Source organism: Danio aesculapii, chromosome 2, assembly GCF_903798145.1.
Source record: "Danio aesculapii chromosome 2, fDanAes4.1, whole genome shotgun sequence".
Taxonomy (NCBI): Eukaryota; Metazoa; Chordata; class Actinopteri; order Cypriniformes; family Danionidae; genus Danio; species Danio aesculapii.
This window is the reverse complement of record NC_079436.1, coordinates 38,016,434-38,028,465: the sequence shown is the minus strand read 5'-3', so window position 1 is coordinate 38,028,465 and position 12,032 is coordinate 38,016,434. Positions and strand designations below refer to the sequence as shown.

Sequence of the window (12,032 nt, the reverse complement as noted above, 5' to 3'; positions counted from 1 at the left end):
CTATCTATGGTTCCGCATTTGGTCTTCTCGTTTAAATAAATAAAAGGCAAATTAAATGTTGTCAAATCATTCCGATAATTGTATATTGCTAAATTGTATAACTTATGATAATGCAGAAATGTAAACCAAAAAAAGGTTTAGTTAGTGAGTAAACGCTGTCATTTTTAATTTCCTAGTTGCCAGGTGTTATAAATTACTGATGAGGCGAAGCAGAGCTCAGCTTCTTTTACAGAGAGCGTTTGGTTGGCACCTCGCTAGGTCTGCGCTACCCGACCATGAATTATCTGTGGCTTTTTGTTTTTGCAGTTGCCACAGCATTTGAGTCTGACGAAAGTAATGATGGTAATGTTTATTATTGCTCTAGATATATTATTAAGATAAAAGATTTATGAATCATATTGTTGGAGAAGTTGTTTGTTTTGTAACTGGCTGACTTGCCACCATATTTTATAGTCTAGTCCCCTGCTAAAAAAAACAGCATTGAAATTAGCACACTAGCTTCAAAATATACCTTACCAGCCAATGCTGTTTTCTTCAGCAGGGCTAGCTTGCTTAATTTCTAGTCCAAGGTGGTTGACTAGCTAATTACTTGCTTTGAAACTAAACGCAGACGCCAAAGTTGTTCAGTTTTCTTTAGCTTGAATTCTTACTTTACCTCTAAAAACAATTAAGTTACACCTCTATCATTTTCTTCTAGATATACAAATTAATTGCGAGGACCACTCTGTTCACATCAAGTGGAAAGTGGAGAAAATGATGACTGCAAATCCTGCTCGTCTTTTCTTGGGTAGCTGCTTTCCTTCAGTGTTCTCTAACATGACGCAAGATGGAGCATATGCAGAATTTCACTATCCACTTAGTGCATGTGGCTTTAGAAGGACCGTAAGTTTGTTTCATGGATTTTTGTTTTTGATCACTCAATCCTGAAAACATGTTAATAAACTTTTTATTTTTCTCTTTAATTTAGTCAACATGGAAATCCTTAGTGTATGAGAACAAAATAACTTACAGGCCACTGCCTAAACCTTACCCTCCAGCTTTCACCTATCCAGTTAGATGTGTTTATGACAGGTAAGGTCAAAACATTGTGGCAAAATCCTTCTCATTGGTGAAGTACAATAACCTGTATTCGATCTTTAGTCCAAAAGGTTGGACTCCTGCCTTCCAGAGTCTTTCTACTGGTGAAATACAAGGTTATGGACAGCTGGCCTTTCAAATGGCAATCCTCAATCGTAAGTATGGAGGAAAACCTTTGTCTGTTGACTGATTGATCTCCTAATGATATAGGGTTAACCTTCACTCCAGATGATTTCAGCGGTCCGGCAGAATCCACAGTCTTTCCTTTGGGATCTTTTGTACCCATATGGGCTGCTGTTAACCAGCAAGGCCATCAGCCACTGGTACTGTTTCTGGAGGAATGTGTAGCATCTGCAACACCTGAAATGAACGCCGATACTCTTATACACCCGCTCATCACCAATAAAGGGTGTGTATGTTTGTAATTAATTGAAATAGACAGTATATATTTGCAGATAAGTGAACGTAATTTCATAGTTGACAACATGAACCCATCACAGGTGTCTTGTAGATGGGAAGAAGAGTTTCTCCAGGTTTTTACCGAGGTTTCAATCCTCCTCGATTGTGCTTCACCTTCAAGCTTTCAGATTTGCTGTGGGACAAGAGGTGAGGGAGTCTCTTTATGGGAACCTGTCAAGTTATTAAACATCTGAATTTGTCAATAGTATCTGGATGCAGCCTTTATGATGCAAGCTGAGACTGCATCATTCAGCGACGCAATGTCAGACACAATGCACTCAAATGGAGCGAGTGACGTCACTGTGAGGGGGGTGGGGTTAGGTGATCCCATTAAAAAGCGTTGGATGCAGCCCAGATTGCACTGCACCAGGTCTGCATCCAGACCCATCTCCAATTTGTTGCTGCCTGTTCTTTTCCTGCAGGTCTACATCCATTGCAAGTTAATTGCATGGGATCCTGATGACCTCAATGAAACAAAGAAGGCGTGTAATTATAATAAAGCCACTGGAGAGTAAGTAAATATCTGATCATATTAAATGCCTATTAATATCTAATCAATCCTTTTAATGTTTTATTGGAAAACATCCTGTATTTTTGCTTTATTCATAGGTGGGAACTTTTAGATGATCCATTTCAGAATTCTCTTTGCCAGTGCTGTGAATCAACATGCGGTGGTCGTGAAAAGAGGGATGCAGATTTCGGTAAATCAAAGCATATTAGTTCCAAACTAAAGATGCAGTAAACGTCTCGATGTGGGTTTGTTAACATTCAGTGTGTTTGGATTGCAGCACCTCAAGGACTGGTGTTAAAATCTGTGTTAGGACCTTTGACTTTTACTGAAGGGTCCCTGTGATTTCTGCCCCAACTGTCTGTCTGTCTCTTCTCTCAGAAAAAGGTTTATGATTTTAAGAATTGTCAAATTGTTCACTGGTCTAGTTGTACGTGTGTATGTTAGTGGTGGTGGTTTTGTTTTTCTTCATCTGTAGGCTGAGGTTCTGTCTGGTGATGCTGTACATATTTGACAAGTCAGTGGTGTTTATTTTGTACATAGGATAGTTGAGATTAAGAAATGGCTAGTGAACTGCATTAACGCTTTGTCTTTTCATTAGGTGCTGGATTCTTCGTCTGGAGTCATGAGGAGCAGCCATCATCAGATTTTTTTTCTTGACTGCTCCATCTTTTATACATGGTCTATTAAAAACTGTGACATGTGACTGTTATTGGACACTTTGTCTTTCTGACTTTGTATCAAAATGATAATTTTGTCTGTAAATGTGTCATAAAATGTCTCAATTTAAAAATGGTAAATCCTAAGAAAGGTCTGATGTTGTAGCATATAGTGTGTAATAGCATATGGTGAGGAAAAGGTTTGTGAATTGTCTGAAAAGTTTGAGTTGTGCAAAATAAAGATATAAAAACACATTTTCATGTAGCTTATATTTTTGCAACCTTTTGTAATGCTGTCTTACAGCAATTACATTTTGAACCATAGACTAGTACACCATTATTAAAGAAAGGTTATTGAAATGTAAGTTAGTTGATTGTAATTAAACTTTTGTTTAGCAGGAGTATAAAACTAACCCACTAGATTGGTAGCAAATAGACCATTTAAATGTGATGTCATTAGCCAATGAACATTTCCTGATTGTTGTCAAACTACTTCATAACTGTAACCGGAGGCAATTCAATCATAACGTCAGGTTAAAACAACTTCTATAACATTATCAGTTAGTTGACCTTTTTTATTCTTGGATGCTGTGAAAATTAAAAATATAAAACATGAAAATAGGTTAGAACCATTGCTATTGTTTACGTCCCTCAAAATGGTCTATACCAGGAGTGTCCAAACTCAGTCCTGGAGGACTAATGTCCTGCAAATTTTAGCTCCAACTTCAACACACCTGCAGGGACGTTCTAGAAAGCTTAGTAAGAGCTTGATTAGCTAGCCCAGGTGTGTCTGATTGGGGTTGGAGCTAAACTTTGCAGGACACCGGCCCTCCAGGACTGAGTTTGGACACCCCTGGTCTACACAAAATCCCTCTCATTTACATACATTTGAAGATGACACTTGAGTTGTGAACAACCAACACTGTGTCATCATTAGAGATGAATCATTAGCAGCTGATGTTAATTAAGCTTACACAATCAATGGTCATCACATGTGACTCCTTAAATTAGGTTAGCTAGCATTCAAAATACATAAGTATTTCCTGGAAGTAGGTGTGAGTACATTGTCAGAATGCAGTCCTTTTTGATACTTGTAGTCTTTCTTAGTCTGGCTTTTTCCTTAGTGGCACGAGCAGGTAATTTAAACCGTGTATGAGAATGCAATGTCCATGTTGGACAATTATTTTTTTTGTATGCTACCCATACCGGTTCTAAGCTAAAATCCAATTTCACCCCCCTTCAGCAATCACTCTGAACTGCGGCGAAAACTCTGTTTCTGTGCAATGGAGTGAAGTGGTTTCTCAAATAGATCCATTTCTTCTCCGGTTGGGGAGCTGCCCTCCATCTCGAGCATCTGTGAACGCTCAAGGGTCTGAGGCAGTGTTTCATGCTGAATTTGGGGCCTGTGATATTAGGAGGCTGGTGAGTTCATTAAAAATGCCACTTATTTCATTGATTAACTATTAGTTAATGAGTAAAGTGGTACTTGCAGTTTTAAATACTTAAGTTTTAATTAATTTCTTGTCTTATTTGACATTCATTTAGAAGAAACATGTATAGCAAAACTGAAGATTATGGTTTCTTTGGAGTACTAAATGTCTGCTTGTGCATGGGTGGAACCCATAGTTGAAAAGCTCATTCTCAAGAAATATTGTTCACATTCTCTTCCACTTAGGTGACAATGGGTGGGATTGTATTTGAGACTGAGATCACTTCTGTGGCTGAAACCATTTCTTATCCAGTGGCATGTGTATTTGAAAGGTGGTTGCTTTCTACATTTTAGAATGTAGCTTAGAATCAAGATGCCCCACTGTCTTCTGATTGCTGTATATCAATTTTCTTCCCCTCAGGCCGAAGGAGTGGGCTCCTCCTTTGTATGATCCTCTGGTGTTTCAAACATATGGCCAGGGGGGTTTGGCCTTTCACTTGACCCTTATGAATGGTGGGTATAAATTTAGTGAAACATTGAATTTAATCTCTCGACCATTTTAATATCTTTCTAATGCTTTTCTCTTTGTAGGTGACTTTAGTGGTTTGGCTACTTCCACAACATTTTCTTTAGGTTCGACAATCCCAATTTCTGCCTCTGTTGAACAAATGGGCCATCAGCCTTTAATACTGTTCTTGGATGAATGTTGGGCCACTACAACACCAACATTGAGTCCAGAATCTCTCATTCACCCACTAATTACAAATAGCGGGTATGTTTTTGTCTGGAGCTTGTTTTCTTGTGGAACCAACTTAATCATGGGTGAATTTAATTATTGGCTTTTATTTTTTTTTATTTTTTTTTTTCTCAAGGTGTCTGGTAGACAGCAAAAATACTAACTCCAGATTTCTGCCAAGAAACCAGTTGTCAGAGATCAGATTAAATCTTCAAGCTTTCAAATTTGCCACCGGGCAAGATGTAAGTTGATTTTCAACTTTACTCTGTTACACTTCCCTTGTTACAAAATGTATGCATCGTCCTCAGGTCTACCTGCACTGCAGACTTGTGGCATGGGACCCTCAAGCTCTGGACAGTAGCAAGAAAGCATGTCAATATGACCGTGCCAGCTCACAGTATGAGCATTTAATTGCTTGACGCTCCTGAATTCATACAATTTGATCTTAACCTAAATGCAAATTGGTTAACTTTTGTAATACAAATGGGCTCAATCTCTTTTTGCAGATGGGTGTTGTTGGATGATCCTTCCCAGAGTTCTCTCTGCAGCTGCTGTGACACTAGTTGTCAAGGAAGAAAGAAAAGGGAAATTGCAGCAGGTGTGTTGTGTTCTAAATGGTATAAAGATGAAGAGTTGGTTACTGAGTTTTAGTACTGAATGTAATCTGGATTTGTGATCTACAGGTTCATCAGCATTAACTATGCTTGGGCCTCTGGTTATTACAAACTGATTACGGTGTCAAATACCTTTTTTAGGCATGTCCAGGTCTGCTCTTTTTTTTCGTTTCAAATATATTATTATTATTATTATTATTATTATTATTATTTATTTTTTTAATATTTGTTAATTTTAATGTTGAATATTTCAGATTGTTCTCCAAGCCACTGGAACTGCTCTGGACATCCTAAGGGTGGAGCTCTATCTGTTCCTGATGAACTGTTCTGTTTATTAAAATTAATAAATGGTTAAGTGGATTCTGGTCTTTATTCATTTATTTTTAAAACCATAAATATGCATGTAGACTTCTGTAAACCCTGACACTTGGTCAATGAGGTCGCCAGAATTTTATATGAATGTTTCTTGCATATTAATGAAATGCATGTACACTATAAATTAACCTCGAGTCAATTGAACTTTTGTTAGACTTGAAACTGCTTGTGACTTAGTTACACTACAGTATTTTTATTTGTTTGGTATGACAATCCATTCCAACAAATTCCAGTGGTTAAGTTTTGAAAACATTTTGTGTAGCCATGGTTTGTTCATTAGGCAGTTCCAGTCGACGTGTACAAAATGTATAGTGTACCTGACCACTAGATGGCGTCATGTTGTCTGTAGAACTGTTTAACGGTTTCTTTTGGCGCCATCTGTTGGATTAATTGTGACTTAGACTAACCGAGAATCCACTAGCTACTGGTGAATTGATACCGCAAACGTCAAGTTAATATTGTTAAACTTATGCGTTCTTAAACTAAAGAGAAAATTGCTAGCTTTGCGCTTTACCGCACGGTAAACATTCAAATCACGTTCATACGTTAACATTTGTGGTCTTTCACCGTGGTGAAATGAACTGGTTTCACTGTAACCACTGTTTTGTGAGGGAAGGAAAAAAGTTCGCTGTGTCCACCTGTGGCCATATATTTTGTGAGAACTGCGTGAATTCAAGTAAGTCGTGAATTAGACATGAACTGGTCGTATTTTAATTATTAGAGAAGGTAGGGTGGTTCATTAAGGTCTGTTTTCCTAAAGGTCAGTGCAGAGTTTGTCATGCCAGCTGTAACTACCTACACATATCTGAGCAGGTGAGTTGAAATCAGGCGGAGAAACAAGATCTCAGCAACATTTCACGAAGTCAGCAGGACTTGTACCACAGGGGACCTTGGTGTGTCTGGTCTGCCCTGGGAACCACACTTTTACCCACCCCCAATCTTCAAAGCCCACCCTGAGGGTCTCATGGTCCACGCTGGACGTGGGCTGAGTGGTCGTTTCAAGTGATAAATACAGTTTTGTTCAAACAGTTTGGCTTACACATTTCACGATAAACAGAATTTCAGGCTGAGTTTGATTTGTGTGTAGTGCATGGAAAAAAACAATAAAGACTTATCAGAAACATACAGGCATGTCAACATTTTCATAGTCTGTCGGTATTAACAAAAATTGAGCATGTTAATATAGCATGCAGAAAATATCAATATTGTGCAGACTGTACTTTTAAGTATGAAAGAAATGAGTCAACTAGTTAATCTGATAGACATAGGCAGGCTTACGTGCTAACAGATTTGCATTTGTTACTAAGTAGTAATGAAAGATTGCAGTAAATATCATGGCTAGCTCGTTTAATTGTCAAATGAGGGTAGATAGTCTGAAATATTACAAAGCTTAAATGTTTTTTTTTTATAATCATTATTTGTCACTCTGGTTACTTACGTTATTATTAGTTTGAGAACATGTGTATCTTAAATATATCATCCTTTTTATTATACAGTCACCCACATATTACTTTCATTTTTTGTAGATGAAGCCTCAGGAAAAGATGTTTTTCAAAGATCCAGTGAAGCTTGTTCAGACTCGACTGGAACATATTGCACAGGTCTTGCGCATTTCATCTACCCCAGTTTAAATTTTAACTAGCTGCATTTAAAAAGGCCAAAGATATCTAAACATTGTCTTGTTAACCCTGGAACTTGAACTTGAATTTATCATGTCACAATGACTTCAAGGCCTAAGAAAAACATGTGTTTCAGATTGCAATTTTCCAGAAAAGGCAGAAGGAGCGCGTCATCGCCTTCTTAAGAAGCAGGTCTGTGGAACTGGAGCGAAAGCTGAAAGAAGTCCGTGACCAGTGCTACAGGTGGTCTTTGTGTGGCTTAGAGCTCAAGTATATATTCAGTAATACTTGGTAAAATAGGACCGCTTAGTTACTTGTGTTTTATTTAAGGCAAGTGTCTGAGCTAAAACAGGAGAACGAAGAACTAAAGAAGCCGCTCTCTCAAAGGAGGGTGAGAGTTTCTTGTTGCGAGTCCACCTCACTTGCTTTATAACTTTCGTTCTCTCTCATGTGTGCTGTCATTTTTTTCCACACACAGACATCTCCTGGGAGTCTTTCCATTAACGGGTAAATTCAGATAATTATGTTTAGGTGCTATAATATAAAACATTATAAGGTAATATATGAAATGTAAATATATTATTCCCATTTATAGAGGAACTCCAAGGATGATTCTTCCTGTGGCTGTCACATCACCAGGTAGCACGTTTCATGGGGGCATTCTAAAACGCTCAACATGAAAAAAGCTTAACGTGGCTTATTGTACCTAAACATCAACCAGAGAAACCCAAATGTCTGTCAAACTGTACTTGTAATTAACCCTAACTACTGTAAAAAGATTGAGTCCCAATTTTATAAAGTGGAAAACATCACGTTAAGCGTTTTCTCCCCCATTGAAGTCTAATAGAAGGAAAAAGCTTAATGTACCTAAACAACGAGTGGGGAAAATCACATTTCTATCAAATTTTACTTGTAATTAGTGTTAACTACTAGCAAAATCGAATGAGCACTGTTTCCACAACTTAAGTGAACAATATTGTGTTAAGCATTGTTTTTCCAAAACAAGAATCGCATCCTTGTGACAGCAGGGTTAATCTATCATAAATAAAATTAGATTTTATGAAAAGCCTTTTTAACATTTGGTTTCCCCTGGTTGTTGTTAAGTTATGTTAAGCCTTTTCTTATTATGGACTTCAATGGGGGGAGAAATAGTTGTGTATATAGTAAATAATATTTAGTGTTAATCACAAGAAAAGTTTGACAGAAATTTGGGTTTCCCTGGTCTAGGTTAAAGTACGTTAGGCTGTTTCCTTATAATGGATTTCTATGGGGAGAATGCTTAAAGTGATATTGTTCAATTGATATACTAAAATAAAAGTTTTTTCTTTTAACAGCAGAAAAATTGGATTGTCTCCAGATGTTAATTTAAACCACATTAAGCTAATGTGACGTTGTTCATTTCATCTACAGAACCAGAGCTTGATCTTTTATAGTAGTTAGGGTTAATTTCATTTCATCAATTTAATTTTCTTTTCGGCTTAGTCCCTTTATTAATCTGGGGTCACCACAGCGGAATGAACCACCAACTTATCCGGCATATGTTTTACGCAGTGGATGTCCTTCCAGTTGCAACCCAGCACTGGGAAATATCTATACACACTCATACACCACGGACAATTTAGCCTACCCAATTCACCTGTAGCACATGTCTATGGACTGTGGGGGAAACCCGAGTACTCGGAGGAAACCCACGCGAACACAGGGAGACCATGCAAACTCCACACAGGAACGCAGCGCAAATCCAGCGATCTTCTTGCTGTGAGGCGAACGTGCTACCCACTGCACCACCGTGCATCCCTAGTTGGTAGAGTAAAATTTGATAAATTTTTAGTAAATTTTTTGTAAAATCACAAGTAAAATTTGATAGATTTTTTGTAAATTTTTTGTTAAATCACAAGTAAAATTTGATAGATTTTTTGGTGTGCCCCACTTGTTAAGGTACATTAAGCCATGTTAAGCGTTTTCCTTTTATAATGGACTTCAATGGGGAGAAACGCATAACAAGATCATTTTCACACACTAAAAGTAAAGCTCATTCTTTTGACATCAGAAAGTGTTTGTCACAAGTAAAATTTGATAGAAATTTGATTTGCCCCGCTTGTTTAGGTACTTTAAGCTTTTTTTCTTATAATAGTCTTCAATGGGGGAGAAAATTTTTACGTGATGTTTTCACTGTATCTTTGGAATTGGGACTCGTTCTTTTTACAGCAGTTAGGGTTAATTACAATTGGGGTTAAGTACAGTTTGACAGAAATTTGAGTTTCTCTGGTTGATGTTTAGGTGCAATAAGCCACGTTAAGCTTTTTTCATGTTAAGCGTTTTAGAATGTTTCATGGCTTGAGTCCGCAACATTGGGTGCCTCTCAGTCAGATCACTGGTTCAGTAGTCAGGGCACAGATCAGGGATTCGGCCTTTTTGTGGGCTTGTCTCAATCGCAGAATTATTCCAGTGCACTGAAACATTCAGTACCTTAAAATTTCCACAATGCATCATAAAAACCAGGAAGCATTGAAATTCACAATATTCCCTCAATGGTAGTTCTGAAGCGTGAAATATAAATCACATGAACCAGCACCACACTTTTAATATACATTAATAGACATTTTTAATATAAGCCAAATTCACACACACACATACACACACACATATATATATATATATATATATATATATATATATATATATATATATATATATATATATATATATATATATATATATATAAATAATAAAAATATAATTATTTTTAGGGGTGTTTCAGCTTTATTTGGATTATAGCCAGTAAAGTGTGGGTAGCCTCATGCCAGAAATCAAATTTGTGTTGTTGTGAGCAGCGTAGCATCGTGCTATGTGGCAACAAACTTAACCACTAGGCTTTTGGCACTGACTGCAATATTCATGTTTAACCTTAAACAAACATATATAGACAAATACAGAACAATATAAAAAATGGTTGTTTAACATTAATTGATTAATGAATGAAATGTAGCAGGTATATGAAACAATTTACCTGTAGTGAACTTTTAATTATGTTTTAAAAATATGTAGAATATGAGATCTGTTGTTTCTAAACTTTAGAGGAGAGGACAGTAGAGGACTCACTTATGCCACTGTCAGTATGAACAACATACTTATTTATGACCTCAGGACTTAGGGAGCTGATTGAGATGCACCCCTTGCCCTCTAAAAGCAAACACTGTAATGTAAATATTTTGTTCTCACATTTCCACAGTCACACCTCATTCTAGAGCTGTCAGGTAGGTTGGATTCTATCATCTCAGGCATTTTTATATGGTAGATTTGCCATCCGCTTGTAACAATGATGAAATTAATTTCTAATTGTCACGCAAGTTCGGGTGACACACTGGAGAGGTTTAGACATTCCAGACCTGGCATGACAGTGAGTTCGCTTCTCTGCTATATTTTTGTATATAGTTTGTTTAGTTAAATGTGACCAGTTATCAAGACAAATGTATATAACCCTGTTTTACATCTCATTTGTTCTAGACACCAACAGGGTCATCCATCTCCATTTCAACCGTGAGCTCAGTACAAGACCGCAGTTTCAGTAAGTGACGTAATCATACCATTACTAATCATATCTCTCAGATATCATTATGTGAGTTCGTAAAGTAAAAAGAGTGTCACTCAAGGTGGACAATATTGTTCAGACTTATTGTGTGTTTATGTTCTCTTTTTATCTTAAAGGGACACCCAGCTCAGTTAACACTCCCACAAGGTAACCACTTATGCATTTACCAAGACTAAACATTTTAATGCCCTATCAACCAATTGCAAATTTGCTTCTCATTATTTGTAGATCCCAACATACAACTCCAAACAACTTTCATTTCCAGCTTCTGGCTAGACCCTACCTCCAGTCCCCAAGACCATAACTAGTAGTTTTATGTATTATCATTATAATCTTCAAGTTATTGGAAAGCCATTTATCAGTTGTACATCACATAAAATCCATTGCAGTGGGTAAAATATTTGGCTTCATTCTATCTGAAAATATAATCTTAAGTGTTTTACTTGTTTTTGATTTAGCATATTGCAAGGATTAAAATGACACATATGGATAAAATATAACTTGCTTTTATTTTACATTGTAATTGAAATTTAACAATGAGAAAAAACAATAAATGTGTTAATCAGAAATGTCAGTTTTTGCAAGCTGGCTCAGTTAGAACAAAGAGATGAACAATAAACAAATCAGTCTAATAAATTATATTTTTAAATATAATAATTGTATAATTATAGATATTAGTTTAGTCCCTTTTTATAGTAGGATTTGGTCACAATACTGTATTATATAAACTTACAGTTTGTTATACCAGAAGAAACATAGAACATATAATCAATATGCTTGTGTCTGTGTTGTAAAAAAAAATGCTAATTTTAGAAATTGTAATCTAATTTAATTCTTAGCTTAATACCCTAAATCAGGGGTGTCCAAACTCTTTCCTGGAGTGCCGGTGTCCTGCAAAGTTTAGTTTCAACCCCATCAGACACCTGGCCTAGCTCATCAAGCCCTCACTAGGCTTTCTAAAAAC

The 12,032-nt window shown here is 36.7% G+C and overlaps 3 protein-coding genes across 4 annotated transcripts; all 3 read left to right on the top strand.

Moving 5' to 3' along the window:
• The first annotated feature begins 223 nt into the window (after positions 1 to 223).
• zp3f.2 (zona pellucida glycoprotein 3f, tandem duplicate 2) lies at positions 224 to 2,958 on the top strand. Of its 2 annotated transcripts, XM_056467550.1 has the most exons (11): positions 224 to 342; positions 698 to 882; positions 968 to 1,071; positions 1,141 to 1,232; positions 1,306 to 1,486; positions 1,578 to 1,683; positions 1,959 to 2,047; positions 2,146 to 2,237; positions 2,325 to 2,431; positions 2,523 to 2,561; positions 2,646 to 2,958. In XM_056467550.1, the coding sequence occupies exons 1-9, from the start codon at positions 276 to 278 to the stop codon at positions 2,387 to 2,389; spliced, it is 981 nt and encodes a 326-aa protein (XP_056323525.1). In that variant the 5' UTR covers positions 224 to 275; the 3' UTR covers positions 2,390 to 2,431; positions 2,523 to 2,561; positions 2,646 to 2,958. The 2 variants fall into 2 exon arrangements, with proteins under 2 accessions (XP_056323525.1, XP_056323518.1); XM_056467543.1 differs by having other exon boundaries at positions 2,325 to 2,561.
• A 796-nt stretch (positions 2,959 to 3,754) lies between these two features.
• On the top strand, positions 3,755 to 5,842 carry zp3f.1 (zona pellucida glycoprotein 3f, tandem duplicate 1). The gene is made up of 10 exons (XM_056467531.1): positions 3,755 to 3,839; positions 3,947 to 4,125; positions 4,379 to 4,464; positions 4,554 to 4,645; positions 4,724 to 4,904; positions 5,005 to 5,110; positions 5,177 to 5,265; positions 5,375 to 5,466; positions 5,552 to 5,633; positions 5,737 to 5,842. The coding sequence occupies exons 1-9, from the start codon at positions 3,776 to 3,778 to the stop codon at positions 5,596 to 5,598; spliced, it is 936 nt and encodes a 311-aa protein (XP_056323506.1). The 5' UTR covers positions 3,755 to 3,775; the 3' UTR covers positions 5,599 to 5,633; positions 5,737 to 5,842.
• A 591-nt stretch (positions 5,843 to 6,433) lies between these two features.
• On the top strand, positions 6,434 to 11,468 carry LOC130238319 (RING finger protein 212B-like). The gene is made up of 12 exons (XM_056469297.1): positions 6,434 to 6,533; positions 6,618 to 6,670; positions 7,384 to 7,458; positions 7,613 to 7,719; positions 7,807 to 7,867; positions 7,955 to 7,983; positions 8,072 to 8,115; positions 10,709 to 10,733; positions 10,828 to 10,876; positions 10,984 to 11,044; positions 11,185 to 11,215; positions 11,297 to 11,468. Exons 1-12 carry the CDS (start codon positions 6,434 to 6,436, stop codon positions 11,370 to 11,372), a joined length of 711 nt encoding a protein of 236 aa, XP_056325272.1. The 3' UTR covers positions 11,373 to 11,468.
• The last annotated feature ends 564 nt before the right edge of the window (positions 11,469 to 12,032 follow it).